This window comes from Bactrocera tryoni, chromosome 1 (assembly GCF_016617805.1).
Source record: "Bactrocera tryoni isolate S06 chromosome 1, CSIRO_BtryS06_freeze2, whole genome shotgun sequence".
NCBI classification, from domain to species: domain Eukaryota; kingdom Metazoa; phylum Arthropoda; class Insecta; order Diptera; family Tephritidae; genus Bactrocera; species Bactrocera tryoni.
The window spans coordinates 40,914,386-40,930,982 of record NC_052499.1 but is presented as its reverse complement, the minus strand read 5'-3'; the positions used below and the strand labels follow the sequence as shown (position 1 = coordinate 40,930,982).

The following is a 16,597-nucleotide window of genomic DNA, read 5'->3' as shown; positions in this document are numbered from 1 at the left end:
TTTAATTTTTATTTTATCTTGGCACAAAATATGACAAAGCATTATTGCTTATTGTAAAATATCATTTATGTAAAATTTTTTGATAAAATAATTATGTGAGTAGATACGAATACATAGATACGTAAAACGTTAAAATTCGTTTTAGTCTTCTATTTAAAAATCTTACTTTACAGTAATACTATAAGTACACTTTAGATCATATCGGCGTAGTACATTAAATGTGTACAAAAAGAACTTAGGTCTTATAATGTCTTTAATTGTTACATTAATATCAGCTTTGAATAACTCTTTTTAACATCCAGTAACTTGAGTTTATATTATATTATTTTAATTGATTTAATTCACATATATTCCTAATTTAGTACCAAGTTAGTGGTGGCAAATTTTAAACCATTAGAGATTTTGGAAAAAGTTTTTGTTTTATATAATCTTCAATGATCTCAATTACATGATCACGCGTTAACTTAGGCACCATCAACTCATATCCTGCAGTCTTTAATTTTGTATTATCTAAATATAAGTGTTTGTGATACAATTGCTCTTCGTCTAAATATGGCGTTAACGGTGTATTATTGATTTCATTCTTTTGACATATCTCCGCCCATGGCGTCATGTGTTTATCATTTACATCACTCACTGTATCTGAGAGGCTTAACTAAAGATAGTAAAAAAAATTGGTTGTTAGAAGTATAAAACATTATGATAAATAAGAAAATTATTTACGTACCTTTGTCAAATTCGACATGACCACGCCAAAGTAATCAACATTTATTGAAAATACATCCGATAATATGTCACTTATAATTCCCTGAGTTGAATCAGCGTCATCGACGATGTTGTATATTTCACCAGCAGCGGCTGGGTTAAGTGCTAAAAACCACATCGCCGCACAAACATCATCAACATGCACAGTATTAAGACGCATAGACTCATTCCATAGCAACTTCATACACTCGTTCAAATACTTGTATATTGCAGCCACAATAACGCGAGGCACTGAAGCAAATACAAAAACACCCAAGAATGATAAAAAATTATTTTGACGAATATGGACATACATATATGTATATGTATGTGAAACTGTTATCGAAAATTATATAAGTGTACTCACTCAAGTAGCGCTTATCTCCTAACCCATAGACGATTGGCAGTCTTACAACCGTATAATCCAACACATCACTTAGTGTTTCAAGCTCACGCTCGACCTTCAACTTTTGTTTCGCCAGAGAAGTCCATGGCTCATGCTTACATTCTTCCTTTTGTGGCACCTTCTCCGAACTGTTAACGCAACCGGAACTTAGCTCTATAAATCGCTTTACTTTTATGTTTGCTGCTTCATGGGCACAATTCATACTTAATTTAAGTATTCCTTCCTTATAGACAGCTTCTGTTTGATTTGGACGTGTCTCTGCTGCACAGTTGAAAACTAGATCCCACGTACGCCCTGTTATGGGGTGTGGGGCGAAGGCATTCTTACAAGACGCTGTAGAGGATATACATATAGTAAAGTTAGAAACTTGTAGCAAAAAGAATATACAAACTCATTGATATAGATGCACTTATACTAAGTTTAGCGCGACGAGAATACAAATTGTGTGGGTTTTTCGTACGTACATATGTATGACTCACAGCAATATGTAAATATATGTATTGTATACTAACCGGCATTTATGAGATTAGCGCTGCAAAATTCCACTTTTTTGTTATCAAAAGCTTGATTATGTCGGTCGTTCAGCCAAGCCATTTGTGGAGGCGTTTTATCCACTACACGTATTTCCTCAGTCAAATCATTTTCTATCAAATAAGTAACCATATTACGGCCGATGAATCCACACCCTATATGTAGGCAGAAAGTGGTAACGATACAAGATATCAATATAAAACAAAAGGCAACTAGCAGTGGTTTTTGATCAGTAATTCAGTTCTCCACCACAACTAATGTAAGAGGAAAACCAACCGAAAACTGTTAAATTAATATAAGTATATAGTATTTACTTACCTCCCAATATCAGCACCGTCGGTTTGTTTTCCATTATTAATCTAGCAATGTTTTAATATATAAGAAGTCAACGAATATGACTTGTTAGTTAATGCCAAATTATGCAAATCGAGGAGCAAAAGTTTTGAAATCAACAGCACGAAAGAAGCGAACAAGTGATGAAGTGCGTTGCCACACTACAAGCTGTAAAATGACATTAAGTAGTTGTCGAATGACAGCGTTGTTATTTCACCATAATTCGTGACAAACTAATAATTAAAATATTCGACCAATATTTTTAGAGATATTCAATTCTAAATATGACAGTAACTGTTATAAAGCCTTATATCAAAATTACATAATTTGTAGTTGGTGATATTGAAACAAATTTTTAAATTGACTACTGACAATAAAAAAGTTATTATTTTTAATGATTATGATAGCCGGCATGATAATATGTTAATGATATTCCTATGGATTACAGATACTCCGCTGATCGACACTCTATAATATATAACGTTTCCTATACTCGGTTTTGGAAAACTTCTGAAATAATAATACAAGTTCTTGAACTCCACCTTTTGAACAATTATTTTGTTAACTTTATTCCATAATAGTACTTTTCCTTGCTAAAATTATGTTCCAAAATCGGTGTTCTTAGATCCAATTTATATTTGTATTCTTTTACCTTTCCACGAAGCTATACACAATTCAAATCTGAACTAGGATTTATAATTTCATTTAGTTATGAATACTTTCAAAAAAAATCCATAATACAAATATTGGTTGAATTCATATATACTAAAAAAAAAAGTTTTTCAAGAATTCATATTGCTGATCATATTGAAGCCATTAATTTTGCAAAATAAATTGTATTAACTATCTGGTAATATCAAACCAAGTGAAGTTTTAGTTTTTTTCATCATTTTTTCGCGTTTAGGATTGGCAGCACTGTCTCATTTGTAAAATACTTCTTTTTGTTGGCATTGAAATTACTGATTAACTTTTTTCGGTTTTAAATGCGAAAATGCCGCCAACAAAACAATTGAATTTGAATATTGAAGTAGACGTTTTAACCGCAGGTTCAGCCGCTAACGTAGTAAACTCAATCCTAGAGTTTCTGCTATTCCAAAGAAACCAAATCCCATTTGTTTACAACACTTACAAATACTATGTCGGATTATGGACAGATGAAGTAGAAGGTACTGACAATGGCAACATGGAAACTTGTATGCAATCTGGACAATATTCAAGCGGCCTTCACTCCTATCAATTAGAACGACAACGGGAACAGGCTCTTAAAACTAAAAAGGCAATAAGTGCAATGCGTGAGCTGATTAGAAAGTCATTTGACAAGAATAATGTACGTAGCTTAAGATTTCTATTTGGCCCAACAACGTTTACAGCAAAGGAAGCATACACAATTCACATACCAATCGATTCAATATCGCGGTTGCATTCCCATCATCAACACCGCATTCCACATGCTCGTCTAAATCAAACATTAATGTAAGTAAAATTCATACATTTGATAAACAAATATAAAATAAACAAATATTTTTACAGTTCACTTTTAACTAGCGAAGATCTGTATGGCATTTTCTCACATAATCTTTGCCCAACCAACTTGTATCTTGAAATGGAATTATTATGTGAAGAAGGAATTTTAAGGGACACTTGTTCAAAAACAGAGTTACTACCAAAAGACATCTATCAGTTGCCTCCAAGTTGTAAGGATATCCATTTTCACTTGCAGCACACACCATTCCCAATACCGGATGAAAACGTGACATTGAATTGTTGTAAGGAAATTGAAGTGTTTGAAGGTGTGATGTCTCTTAATCTAAACGATATTGAAAATAGAAAAAGCGATTGTGGTCGCAAAAAACACAATCAGGTCTTGCCAACTTGGTGGGAAGCAGATGTTTTAGTGCAAGGATTTAAAGAGAAACCAATAAAAGGCTTGAACATTTGGACGAAGTAATTATTATATTAAGACAGATATAATTAAATTTTTTAACGATCGGTTTAGATAATTTTTTATTTGTAGTTTAGAAATATACGGTCATAAATGTAGCACCATTATTTTATAAACGAAAAAAAATTTCCTCAAAATAAAGATTGTGCTTTCAATGTTTAAATGGTTCACTAAGCTTAATTAAATAAAAAGATACGTATTGAAATTCTAGTCATGGAAAAATTTTAGTTTTTAAAAAGTATATGTATGTTCAAACCTGAATCGTAAGAAAATAGTAAAAAAAAAAATTAGAAGTATGAAGTGCCACGATTCAGATGCTACTGATACACAGTTTAACTTGTTTGCCAAAAAGATAGCTGAAGAATGTCGTGATATTGTGAATGATAAACCGCCGATACCACCTTGCGAAAGGACTAATCTAAAAACACCAACACTGCACACATTTTGTAACCACAATATTAATATTCAATACAAATATCAGAATGACGACAAAAGTGGAAAGCCAAAACCGTGTGGAATTTGTATTAAGCTAGATGAGAAGGGGAAGAAACACTCACCATGTCCGCTTTGTACAAAAAAGGAAATGTCACGCGAAGAGAAATTGGCCGAAGCTATTAAATGCATTTCTAGCCCTCTTCCCAGGTGGTTCAATGAACCAGAACGTTGTGATCCAATGAGCGTGTGCTGTCGTATGTTAGGAGGTATCAAAAAATGCCCTAGAAAGGAGGACCCGTGTTCGTGTCCAGAATTAGAACCTCCATGCAAGGTCAGTTCAATAAGTTGAATATAGTAGTAGAGTACTTTATTGCTCCCTTTGAGTTTTAGGTAGACAAATTCGCTGTAAATTATCCTCCAAATAAATTAATTTTGTCTTCTGGATTGCAAAAAAATACTAAATGTAAACCAAATTTTCGATGTCAGGGGATTGTGAGCACTGATGATTATCATACTTTCAAACCAAACTATAAAAATTTACCCTTGACTGAGAAATTCTATTCTAAATATGAACATTTGGAAAACATCGATACTCCGGAAGTTAGGTACTATCAGAATGAATTGGAAAAAATCGAGAATTACTTTCCTAGAAACGAATTTTGTGTACCCCGTTATACAAATCAGAATTATGGTTGGTTGGAGAATAAAACCATGAGAAATCTCGAGTTCTGTGATGCTAATCGTGTAAGCACACCAAAGGTTTTACAAAATTTGAAGTCATTCGAAAATAGACGTTTTGATCCCATACAATTGCAATATTGCCTATGCCATGATATGATAAAGCAAATGGATCATTGGAAAATTGTTTGAGATCGATTAAATTGAAAAATGAAAACTCATCACACATTCTCATAAACATTATTAAAATGTATATAAATTAAGTTGATTTCAATTAAATAAAATTATGAACATTTCTATATTGGGAACACGGAATAATTTAAAATATTTAAATTCCCTATACCTCTGAATACCTTAATTGTTTTGGAATGCCTCCGAATGAAGCAATATAAAGTTCAATTACTAATTACTTCAAATTGTTATTACATATTACTTATGGTTAAGGACACTAAAATTCGGTGAAATCCATCAGTTAATGTACGTCCTTCTTGTAATTTTTGGCTTTTATTAAAATATATTTATAAATAGAATTGATTTGATCAATTAAATTAGTTTCTAAAATGTAACGTACATATAGAAAGGTTCTTAACAGAGATAAGGTGTCTACCATTATATAAACGGACTTATGAGACGGTAATTACCATTCTTGGTTGCAGATTTAAAACTCTATTGTGAATTAATATTTGTGTAAATGTCTCCATACCAAAATCCACTGATTTTCTTTCGTTTCTTATTTCATCATTTTCTTTTTGGAATGGATTATTTCACTTTTTGTGCTCGTTCTGTTGTGTCCGATTTATTCGCTGCTGGGTGAAATTTTTGTTTTCAATTAATTTTCAGTTTTGTTTCCAATAAGAAAAACCTTATAATTGAAAACGTCAGCAGAAAAAATTATTTTTGAAAGGTAATACAAATTTTGTTTGGGATATAACTTCCATACCGATTTTTTGTATGAAGAAATTAACAACTATATTTTAAGGTGTGGTTTACGGTTGGCGTAAGCTTGACTTAATAAAGATCAAGCCGACCGTGTGACTCAGTTTATACGTAAATGTGCAAATAAACTTTTAAAAGATTTGTAATATTACTCCATACCATTTTTAAATATGAAAGAGTTAAGTGAATCCGGACATTATTTAATGTAAAAAGTGGACAGTACTAAAGAATTACGTGAATTGTGCATTGAACGGTGCGCTGCGGGCATTCTGTTGAAGGCAGCGCAGTTAACATTTTATTACTATTTTCTTTTACATTTAAGCATACTTCTTTATAAAAGACAAAGAGGTATTAAAAAATACCAAGCAAATCGTTTAAATTCTTAAGTGGAATATATTAAAATAAAATTTGTTTAAATTTATTTAACTTATATACTAAAGATACTAATAGTTATAAAGCTAATGCCACACCTAACTCGTATGAATGCCCACACCAACGTATTATCTCTGCCAACGTACTTAACACATGCATAAGAACTTTAGGGACTTTAGTATTAATATATTTAAGAGAAAATGACATTTAGTAAATGTTCAAAATTTTTATATAAACAGTTTATTATTTCAAACAAGAAAAATCTAGAAAGAAATAATACCCTTTACTGCTTCATACTCTTAAGAAAACTTAGATGGAGTGCACATGTCAAACAGGAAAAGGCGAATTAGAAATAAAATTCAGAAACATGTATTGGATTCTGGGTGGGCGATTCCAAAACAAAGTTTTAAGATGCTCCGTCAATGCGCCTTGCTATGTTCGCACGATCGTAAACGCGATCTCGGAATTGACTCAGTTGCCGCATCAGTCAAGAAATATGCAAAGCTTCATATGGAAAGACTTTCTAACCATGTGAACAATGAAGGCAGGGCTATTGTCGCTCAAAGTAAATGGAAATAAAGGCTTAAGCTCAAAAAACCATATCACCTTATACAGTAGCCAGCCTGTCTGCAATTTATACGCAGAGCACCATTAATTATTTTGTATTTTACAATAAACAAATCAAATTGTTCGTTAGTTTTTTTATGTTATCTAGTTACAATGGCAATGAAATAAAAAATACTCTGAACAATTTATATGATACTGGACCGTAGGCTTAAATAATAATTCGAAGATAAGTATGTCAAATAGAAAAGTAATCCTTAAAAGACATGATTTTCACCATTCAGTTTGTAGCTAAATTGACTCACCTCATCACGCTGATCATTTATACATTACAAACTTTGAGGTAAACTTAATATACTCTGTTTAGGGTATAAAAAGTTTGAACATCAAATGTACTAGGCACATGAGAACACATGTCTGAATATGAATTTACTCATAAACATTTTGTACCGTTTAATGTTTATTTCCTCACCTCTATATACACATGTACAAATATTTCACACCCAATTGAGTATATTCTACCATCTAATTCGCCCATTTAGAATATTTAATGAATGTAATTAAAATGCTCCTAATTTTTTTTCTAATTCGATTTACATATATACATTAGGGTGATTTAAAAATTTTTATTTTTTTTTCAATTGGTACTCGAAAAAATAGGTTCGTAGACACCTCTAAGAAAGCCTCTCCAAATATGAGTTTTTAATTGTAACGGGAAGGTCCTCCGCCTAACGGTTTTCTATTTTTTCTTATTATCAGATAGAAAAATTTATATCTCGCTTCCAACTACTTGAAAAAATATCTTGTTATTTAGGTTTTGTAGGAAATTGAATGCTCTAAAATATGGTCTCTTATGATTTTTTCGTAAACCCAACCGTTTAAAAGATATTAACGGTTGAAATTTGACTATTTTTGGAAAAATTCTTTATTTCTTATTAATTTTATAACTCAATGAAAAAAAATTATTATGAATAGATTTTTAGATTTTAGGCGGAGGACCTTCCCGTTACAATTAAAAACTCATATTTGGAGAGGCTTTCTTAGAGGTGTCTAGGAATATTTTTTGCGAGTACCAATTGAAAAAAAAAAATTTTTTTTTGAATCACCCTAATATAAATAAATACATGTGTACATATCTATAAATATATTTCGTGCATTCATTTTAACCATTTGAAATTTTTACAGCACCAAGGGAACCATTCGAATTTATATTCCGCAACAACCGACAAAAATGTGCCTTTAAAATACCAGAAATTCTGAATTTCAACTAATTTGTCTTGTTATCCTAAGCGCATTTCCTTGATATTTATCAGCGGAAATGGCGTGGCTTGCTATTTTTTATGTCGTTCTCCTGGCATTATTCAGATATGGCGACGCTGATGCAAATCCTGACGCGCAAATTAACGAACCTCAAACATATCAACCCACATACAACAAAGAATATCAACCCCGCTATAATCCTCTTTATACGAATACTCAGCAAGGGTCACCGGTGACACAATACGACAATCCACTTATATCATCTCAAAAAGATCTACAAAATCCCCAACAGGGGGGTGGCGGCCTACTGGTTGGTCCGCCAAACCAAAATAACTTTTATGATCAGTCATCGAACGCTTTAGGTAGTGGTAATACTGGAGGCATATATGGGTCAGGCGGTACAGGTATAAGTAACTATGATCCGTTCAACCGTGGAATCACATCAACCGGCTTTGACTATATAGACAATGAAGTGCAAAATTACTGCCCAGAGCATTGGATACCTTTTCGCCAAACTTGCTACAGATTTATACGTTCGCCAAAACGTAACTGGCTAGAGGCTAAGAAAATTTGTAAAGCTTACAATGCCGAGTTGTTAAATGTAGATAGTATTGAAAAACATTCTTTTATACTGAAACAATTGATAATACAGAATCAACGGCAGAACCGATTTTGGATATCCGCAAGACAGACTGGACCCAATAGCTGGGCAAACGATGATAATTCACCATTCCTCGTATTGGACGACGCATTTGCGACTGATGAAGATCAATCGTTTGAAAACGAAAATTTACACGACAATCGATTCTTAGTCCAGAACATGTACCAGACTGACTATAATCGTAATAATCCGAATCAGTTCTACAATACTGTGCCAGGCTCTATCAATAGTCGGAATCAAAACAATTTGCGTGGATTTATTGGTACGAAATAATATATGTAATTATAAAGCGATTACATCAAAATTGATGTTTTTTTTTTTTACAGGACCAAACCAGAATGGAGATAACCCATTTACCAGAGATCGTGTCGTTTATGGATTTTCAAAGAAACGCGACCGTTGGACATTCATGCCTGCCTATGACATAGAATTGAACTTGTTCATCTGCGAGTCAAAAGTACTATATAATCCTGAAAATATAAAGTTAAAATTAGATGATAAACGTCCATTTCATTACGGCTTAGATATTAAGGATTTGGAAAAAATTCCACGCGGTCCTTACTTTGTAAAACAGCCCAATGACACGACATTCGATACGAGCAAGAATCGACTTATAAACGATGTTACGTTGAGTTGTTTGGCAGGCGGATTTCCTACACCCACATACCGCTGGTATCGCGAAGTCTACGTAAATGATTCACTTGAATATATGACTATTGATCCATTAACTAATGACCGCTATACAATTTCCGGAGGTAACCTGATAATTTACGATCCAAAACAGGCACTCGATCAAGGTGCTTACCATTGTGTTGCAGAAAACAAATTCGGACGCATACGTTCCGAGAGTGCACATTTGAATTTCGGATTTATTATGGAGTTCAATCTGAAACGCTCGGCCGAAACTGCTGATATGAATTGGGGAAAAGCTATATTTTGTGATCCACCACAACATTATCCAGATGTAAAATACTATTGGGCGCGCGATTATTTTCCGAATTTCGTTCAAGAAGATCAGCGTGTTTTTGTATCTAATGATGGTGCTCTATATTTCTCATCCATCGAGATAGTTGATCGCGCCAATTATTCATGTAGTGTACAGACATCAGTTTCCGATACTGGCCGCAATGGTCCATTTTTCCCATTGCGTGTAACGCCCAACAGCAACTATCAAACGTTAATTTTTGCAAACACATTCCCAAAGGTGATCAGTTGCAATATATATATTATATAAATATTTTAATAATATGTGTTTTTTAAAGGTGTTCCCCGAAGCTCCCATTGCTGGCGATGAGATACGCCTCGAATGTGTCGGTTTTGGGTATCCTATACCTTCGTATAATTGGACTAGAGTTGGCCAACCTCTACAGCGTAATGCGTATACCGTAAGCAATAGTCGCGTGCTAATTATTGAGAATGCAACAACTAACGATAATGGAGAATATAGCTGCACAATTTCCAATCCACGCAAAACTATACATAAATCGATTTTCATCAATATACAAATGAAGCCACAATTCACAATTCCATTACAAGATAAAATAATGGATAATAACGGCGACGTGACATTTATTTGCGAGGCTTTTGCAATACCTGATGTTAATTATACTTGGTATAAAAATGCGGAACGCTTAGATCCAGAGCGCATAGATAAAGATCGCTATATAATACAGGACAATGTGCTTACTGTCAAATACTTGGAGGCGGACAAGGATGACGGCATGTACCAGTGCGGTGCGACGAACCAATTGAAAACTGCTTTCTCTTCAGCCCAATTACGAGTACTATCAATGAAACCGTCATTCAAGAAAAGGCCACTTGAACCAGAGATTTATGCTGTGCAAAATGGCAACACAACTATCGTATGCGATCCCGAAGCAGCACCTCGCCCTAAATTCCAATGGAAGAAGGATGGTCAACTTATCGGTGCTGGGGGACATAGGCGCATTTTACCCAGTGGTACGTTGATAATAGCGCCGACTTCACGAGACGATGAGGGTTTATACACATGCGTTGCAACTAATAAAGCGGGGACAGATGAGTCACGCTCACGAGTAATTGTGTTACGTAAGTAATTTGTTTCTACAGATTGTGTATGATATCAAACGCGTTTTCTATTTTAGAGGAGCTGCGTTTCACACAGACACCTCCATTGCGTATTACCACGCAAGAGCACGATTTGATTTTCCTTCAATGCGACGCTAGCTATGATGAGTTGCTTGATGTCGCTTTTGTGTGGAAACGTAATGGCGAAACATTGCGAAACAATCATGATGGCACTGAACGTATTGTAAGACGCTTTTTATATTATTATCAGCAAAATGCATTTCATCTAATTATGTTGAATTTCATAGATAATTGACCGTAATCGACTCACCGTTCATAACGTAACATTGCTTGACGGTGGTGACTATGAATGTGTGGTGAAATCTTCAGTGAATGAGATAGCATCTAGAACCTCTGTGGTAATCGAAGGTGCTCCTGGTGCACCTGGTGGTGTACAAGTCATTGAAATTGGCAAAACGAAAGCGATAATTGAGTGGGTAGATGGCGCCAACAACGGTCGGCCTATACGCTACTATAATATACTGGGACGCACCAATTGGAATCGAACCTGGGTGAATGTGTCCACAAGTGTTCGTGGTCGTGAGGTAGATCGATACACTGGCCGACAGCAGGCAGAAGTTTCCAATCTCATACCGTGGTGCTCATACGAATTTAGCGTAGCTGCTGTTAATGACTTGGGTATAGGTACACCATCGGCTCCGTCGCCAATCTACAGCACATACGAAGACAAGCCATATATAGCACCGCGAAACGTAGGTGGTGGCGGTGGTAAGATTGGAGATTTAACAATTACATGGGATCCACTCTTGCCACAAGAACAACATAGTCATGGCATACATTACAAAGTGTTCTGGAAGCTAAAAGGCACGTTAGAATGGGCCTCCGAGGAGCTAAAATCTTTGCAAAACGATGGTGTAGCGGTTGTTAATATACCACAAAATAACTATTACACCGAATATGAGGTGAAAGTGCAGGCTATTAACAATATCGGTAAGGGTCCCGAGAGTGAACCAGTAGTTATATACTCGGCGGAAGATATGCCACAAGTAGCTCCACAAAAACCATTTGCTATACCTTTCAATTCCACGGCTTTCAATGTTACATGGCAACCGATCGAAATGACCAGGGAGAATGTGCGCGGTAAATTGATAGGACACAGAGTAGGTTTTTCCATTTTCGCCATTTTTCATGTTCATTTTTGAAACTAATTTAAAATATTTTCTCTTTTTATTTAGTTGAAATACTGGAAGACTACACATAATGAAGAGGATTCTGTATACTATTTGTCGCGTACTACAAGAAATTGGGCTCTAATTGTAGGTCTGCAACCAGATACATATTACTTTGTAAAAGTGATGGCTTATAATGCTGCCGGCGAGGGACCAGAAAGTGAACGTTTCGAAGGTAAGATATGTTATGCTTATACAAACTATTGGTAATAAATTTCTCATTTATAGAGCGAACGTACCGCAAGGCGCCTCAAAAGCCACCATCATCAGTACACGTGTATGGCATAAATCCTTCGACTGTGCGCGTGGTATGGCGTTATGTATCACCAGCACAGGATGAAGAGCCCATCGAGGGCTATAAGGTAACTATATGATTTTACAAAAAACACACAATTTTATTAAAAATTATACTTTGAAATTGTAGGTGCGCGTATGGGAGAGCGATCAAAATATGATTACAGCTAATAACACAATCATTCCTGTTGGTGAAAAGTTGGAGGCATACATAACGAATCTTACGCCAGGCAAAAGCTATAATATGCGTATACTGGCATTCAGTAATGGCGGCGATGGCCGCATGTCCAGTCCCACATTGCGCTTCCAAATGGGTAAGCCTGCAACGGTGAACATTTATGAATCAATTTTTTATATCTATATAATATTTCTTTCTAGGTAAAACAACGCGCAATCACGCAAGTCGCCACTACCGCAGTGGCCTTAACACAGTGTTAGTAGTTAGTTTGTTGTACCTTATTTCAATGTACCTAAACAATAACTGATTGACACTATTGAATACATTTCGAATGCATTCAATATAAATTCCGTCCATTCTGCACTCGTTTCTGTAGTGGTGTAGTATTATATCTTGACATACTTACATATTAATATGTATATAAAAACATTTAACGAAAGCATTCCATCAAATGTCTATATCCTACAAAAAATGAATGCATTTTATTTTAAGTTTACAGTTATTTTTTAACATTGCAACGATTCCGTCTTTTTATACATATGCACATATGTGTGCAAATGAATCTCACAATTTTACGTATATTTAGCATTTAGTTAAATGTCTATCAGCTCGAATTGTAACTGTAGTAATACATAATTCAATCGATCCATATATGTATACATACATATTTTATAAAAATAAGTGGCCTTATTATGATAGTTAAGCCAGAAAAATATTAATGTGAGCGAAATCTTTTAATTACAATTATCAAAAACTGTATTCCCATTCAGAATTATATTTATGTATACAAAAGTTAAAAATAAATTTATTAAATAAGTTTTTGTATGTAAGTATTTTTTTATATTTGTTAGTTTCGCTACTATCTATATTGATCTTAATGTGCAATACCACATATTCAGGTTGTTTACAAAATGATACAAAGTATTGTATGTGGTCACTGGTACGCATATTTCTTTTGAAAAGTTTCTCCGTCGAAATTATTTTTAGTCTTGAATATAAAATTCATACCTACGTTCTGATTGTTATTTAATACAAATCATTATTAGTTCAATACCAGAAATGACGTTAACTTCGGTTGCATCGAAGCTAGAGCAGAGAACTTAAAAGTATAGGTTAGGCTGTTCACGATAAGGTGGTTATCGGGTTATGTGGTTATGTGATTAAGTAAACAACAACAAAATGCGGTATTACAAAATAAGCAACTTTGACCAACCTAGGCCAATAACAATCAGCGAATTAAAACCGAAATAAAAAGCAACAAAAAGCATCAAAAATCATCAAAGTAAGTAAGAATCACAAAGTACAAAATAAATATACATACATTTTTTGTCATTTATTTATACTCCAATTTTAGTGTCTACAGAAATATGAAAGCGCCGGCGAGAAAAAGAGGTGAAAAAATATACGGAAGCCGAAATCAAAACAGTGCTGTGCTATATGCAGTAACACCGGAACATCGTGCGAGTTTTCGAAACATTAGTTATTTATTTTAATTTAATTACATCTCCTTTAATTTCAGAAACCAACAGCGAAAATCTACTATGGTAAGTTGCAGGCAGTAACAAAAATTGAAGCGACGTGGAACATTCTAAAATGTAAGGTTCGGTATTTAAAAAGCCAAATAAAATCGGCAGAACACTGGCTAAATTCCACGGGCGCTGGAGTAGAGAATGGCGAAGTGGAGCTGACCTTGTTGGGACATTTTATATATATTTTAATATCAACTTTGGAATTAAATTGTAATCAATGATTTGCTTTATTACAGATAAAGTGCTTAAAAGTTGTCCGCATTACAAACAATTAGCGGGCATTTTTGCTACGGAGAGGGAAGCTGAGGTGGTGGTAATGAGCTCCTCTGCAATGGAACTGGACTCTGTTGTGGATAATTTGAAAGACCCCGAAGCGCAGGAAGAACTTGACATTTCTGAATTGGCATCTGGCTCATCTGCGGCCAGCCCGTTTGCAAAAAAAAGTTAAGGCCAAACACCAAAACACTGCAATTGATAAACTGGCTACGTTAGAAGCTGAACGAATGACCTTTATAGAAAAACAGCTTCAATTTGAAATTGAAAAATTCAATTCTTTTTAGTTCCGGGGTAGGCGCAACAATAGCATCTCCATCATAATGGCATTCATGAAGAATCTCGCCCTTGCAAGAGTATGTTGTGCAGCACACAGCAGACAAGTACCCATTTATTAAAAAATGTTTGACTCTTGCAATCCACTCTTCTCCACTAAATAAGCTAGTTGTGTTTCTTCCAATATGAGATTTCCTAAACACTTTAGAATCGTGGTAGCTTTCGGGATTGCCCACTTCTGCATGTAATATGCGTAAGTTATGGTCACATACGACTTGCAATTTGATAGAGTATATTCGTTACCGAGAAAAATACACCTCAAGATTTTTATTCGGCTTTTCGGCCAGTTTAATCTCGCTACCTTCAATGTAACCAATGCAATATGGTATTTCGCAAAATGTTTGGAAAACAAGTTCCCGTCACTCTGCCGATCCAGGCCAATGAATGGATTGGGGTAGTTTATTCAAAATTGCCAAAAAAAAATCTTTTGGTGATATTGGTCAATGTACCTCCATCTCCCACACCAAAAGTTGTAGCGATTTTACGTACAGAAGCACTTTCACCCGATGAACCTAATCGGAGCAATAGTATTTGTAAACTTGAATTAGTAAAGTTCATATCATTAGAAAATATTTCTAGGAGATGAGCGAATTCTCATTTGCTGACGCGCAGCATTTGTAAAAATCTCCATCGTCAAAGCAACACAGAACATTTTCTCGCCAATGAATAGATTTCGGAACATGGAGTTCATCTCCCCGTCTACTACAGATGATTAAAGTTATATCCTCTAGCAGTTTTTCTAATACTTCATCCATTGCATTGTGACACTGTTCAGGGTTGTTTAGGCATTGTATAAGTAGGAATTTCATTGAACTAAAATTGTAAACAATGAACAGCTGTTTGTGTAAAAATAAGCAAATAACCATACATAGGATGTTCACGGAGTATAGAGGTTATTTTTAATCTAATAATCACATAACCCGATAACCAGAGAACTTAAAAGTATAGAGAAGATGCAAATCGAAATCTGTATGATGGTTCGATTGCGCGGCTAACAGAGCTGATAGAATCACATTAGGGAATTCGCCATTCTTGGGTGGCAGATATATATGTAAAATGACTAAGAATAAATAAAGAGAATTGCTTTGTAGAAAAATATACAAACTCACACAGAAAACGTAAAAAAGCATTCGGGTAAAATTTAGAATAGCATCCCTGGATTTCCGCGCCGCGCTAAAAAAAAAAATAACCATGGCAACCCTTTTCTTATTGTGCAAATGCAGAGAATAAAATAAAATAATTAAAAAAAGCTTTATTTACAACAAATATTAAGGTGAAGTGTTAGTAAGTGAAAAGTGCATAATATAAGTGATAAAGTTATTCACAATATACAAATTACCAATGTAAAAGTTATCAATTTTTCAACTTTAAATGGAAATATCTTTAAAACTATAAGTCATATATATATATATATATATATATATATATATATTTGTTTTTTTTTTCGTGATCTGGAGAACGTCACCTTTCCGGGGATGCTATTCTAAATCCCAGCCAAGCATTCTCTGAGTGACATATGCATATTATAAAATTAAATAAAAAATAATTTTCAATAAATTATTATTTCAAAAATTATATTAATTTCGACTATTATAAAATGAACTTAAATGTGCTCATATAAATACTTCCATTCATTCCTTTCATTTCTTCAAAAAAATTAATTCGTTATCATTTCCATATATGTATGTACTTCTAAGTTCTCTGCCGATAACCACCTTACCGTGAACAGCCTAGGTTTTTTAAATTTCTTTTGAACTTTAAACAATATATTTCACAAATCTGGCAACCTTTTTATATCGGTGTTCTTCGTTTCCGAAGCATTCCTAAAT

The 16,597-nt window shown here is 34.3% G+C and overlaps 4 protein-coding genes across 4 annotated transcripts; 3 read left to right on the top strand and 1 right to left on the bottom strand.

The window, feature by feature from the left end:
* Positions 1-54: 54 nt before the first annotated feature.
* On the bottom strand, positions 55-2,169 carry LOC120767017. Its single transcript, XM_040092848.1, has 5 exons — positions 2,000-2,169; positions 1,663-1,836; positions 1,112-1,483; positions 728-996; positions 55-655 (listed from the first exon to the last, which is right to left on the bottom strand). The coding sequence occupies exons 1-5, from the start codon at positions 2,031-2,033 to the stop codon at positions 386-388; spliced, it is 1,119 nt and encodes a 372-aa protein (XP_039948782.1). The 5' UTR covers positions 2,034-2,169; the 3' UTR covers positions 55-385.
* A 785-nt stretch (positions 2,170-2,954) lies between these two features.
* Positions 2,955-4,119, top strand: LOC120767019. The gene is made up of 2 exons (XM_040092851.1): positions 2,955-3,487; positions 3,545-4,119. Exons 1-2 carry the CDS (start codon positions 3,006-3,008, stop codon positions 3,960-3,962), a joined length of 900 nt encoding a protein of 299 aa, XP_039948785.1. The 5' UTR covers positions 2,955-3,005; the 3' UTR covers positions 3,963-4,119.
* Positions 4,120-4,191: 72 nt separating this feature from the next.
* LOC120767018 lies at positions 4,192-5,376 on the top strand. Its single transcript, XM_040092849.1, has 2 exons — positions 4,192-4,722; positions 4,782-5,376. Exons 1-2 carry the CDS (start codon positions 4,252-4,254, stop codon positions 5,259-5,261), a joined length of 951 nt encoding a protein of 316 aa, XP_039948783.1. The 5' UTR covers positions 4,192-4,251; the 3' UTR covers positions 5,262-5,376.
* A 474-nt stretch (positions 5,377-5,850) lies between these two features.
* On the top strand, positions 5,851-13,455 carry LOC120767016 (contactin). The gene is made up of 10 exons (XM_040092847.1): positions 5,851-5,973; positions 8,127-9,124; positions 9,189-10,066; positions 10,125-10,929; positions 10,986-11,152; positions 11,217-12,089; positions 12,165-12,333; positions 12,387-12,520; positions 12,583-12,766; positions 12,831-13,455. Exons 2-10 carry the CDS (start codon positions 8,260-8,262, stop codon positions 12,935-12,937), a joined length of 4,182 nt encoding a protein of 1,393 aa, XP_039948781.1. The 5' UTR covers positions 5,851-5,973; positions 8,127-8,259; the 3' UTR covers positions 12,938-13,455.
* Positions 13,456-16,597: the final 3,142 nt, after the last annotated feature.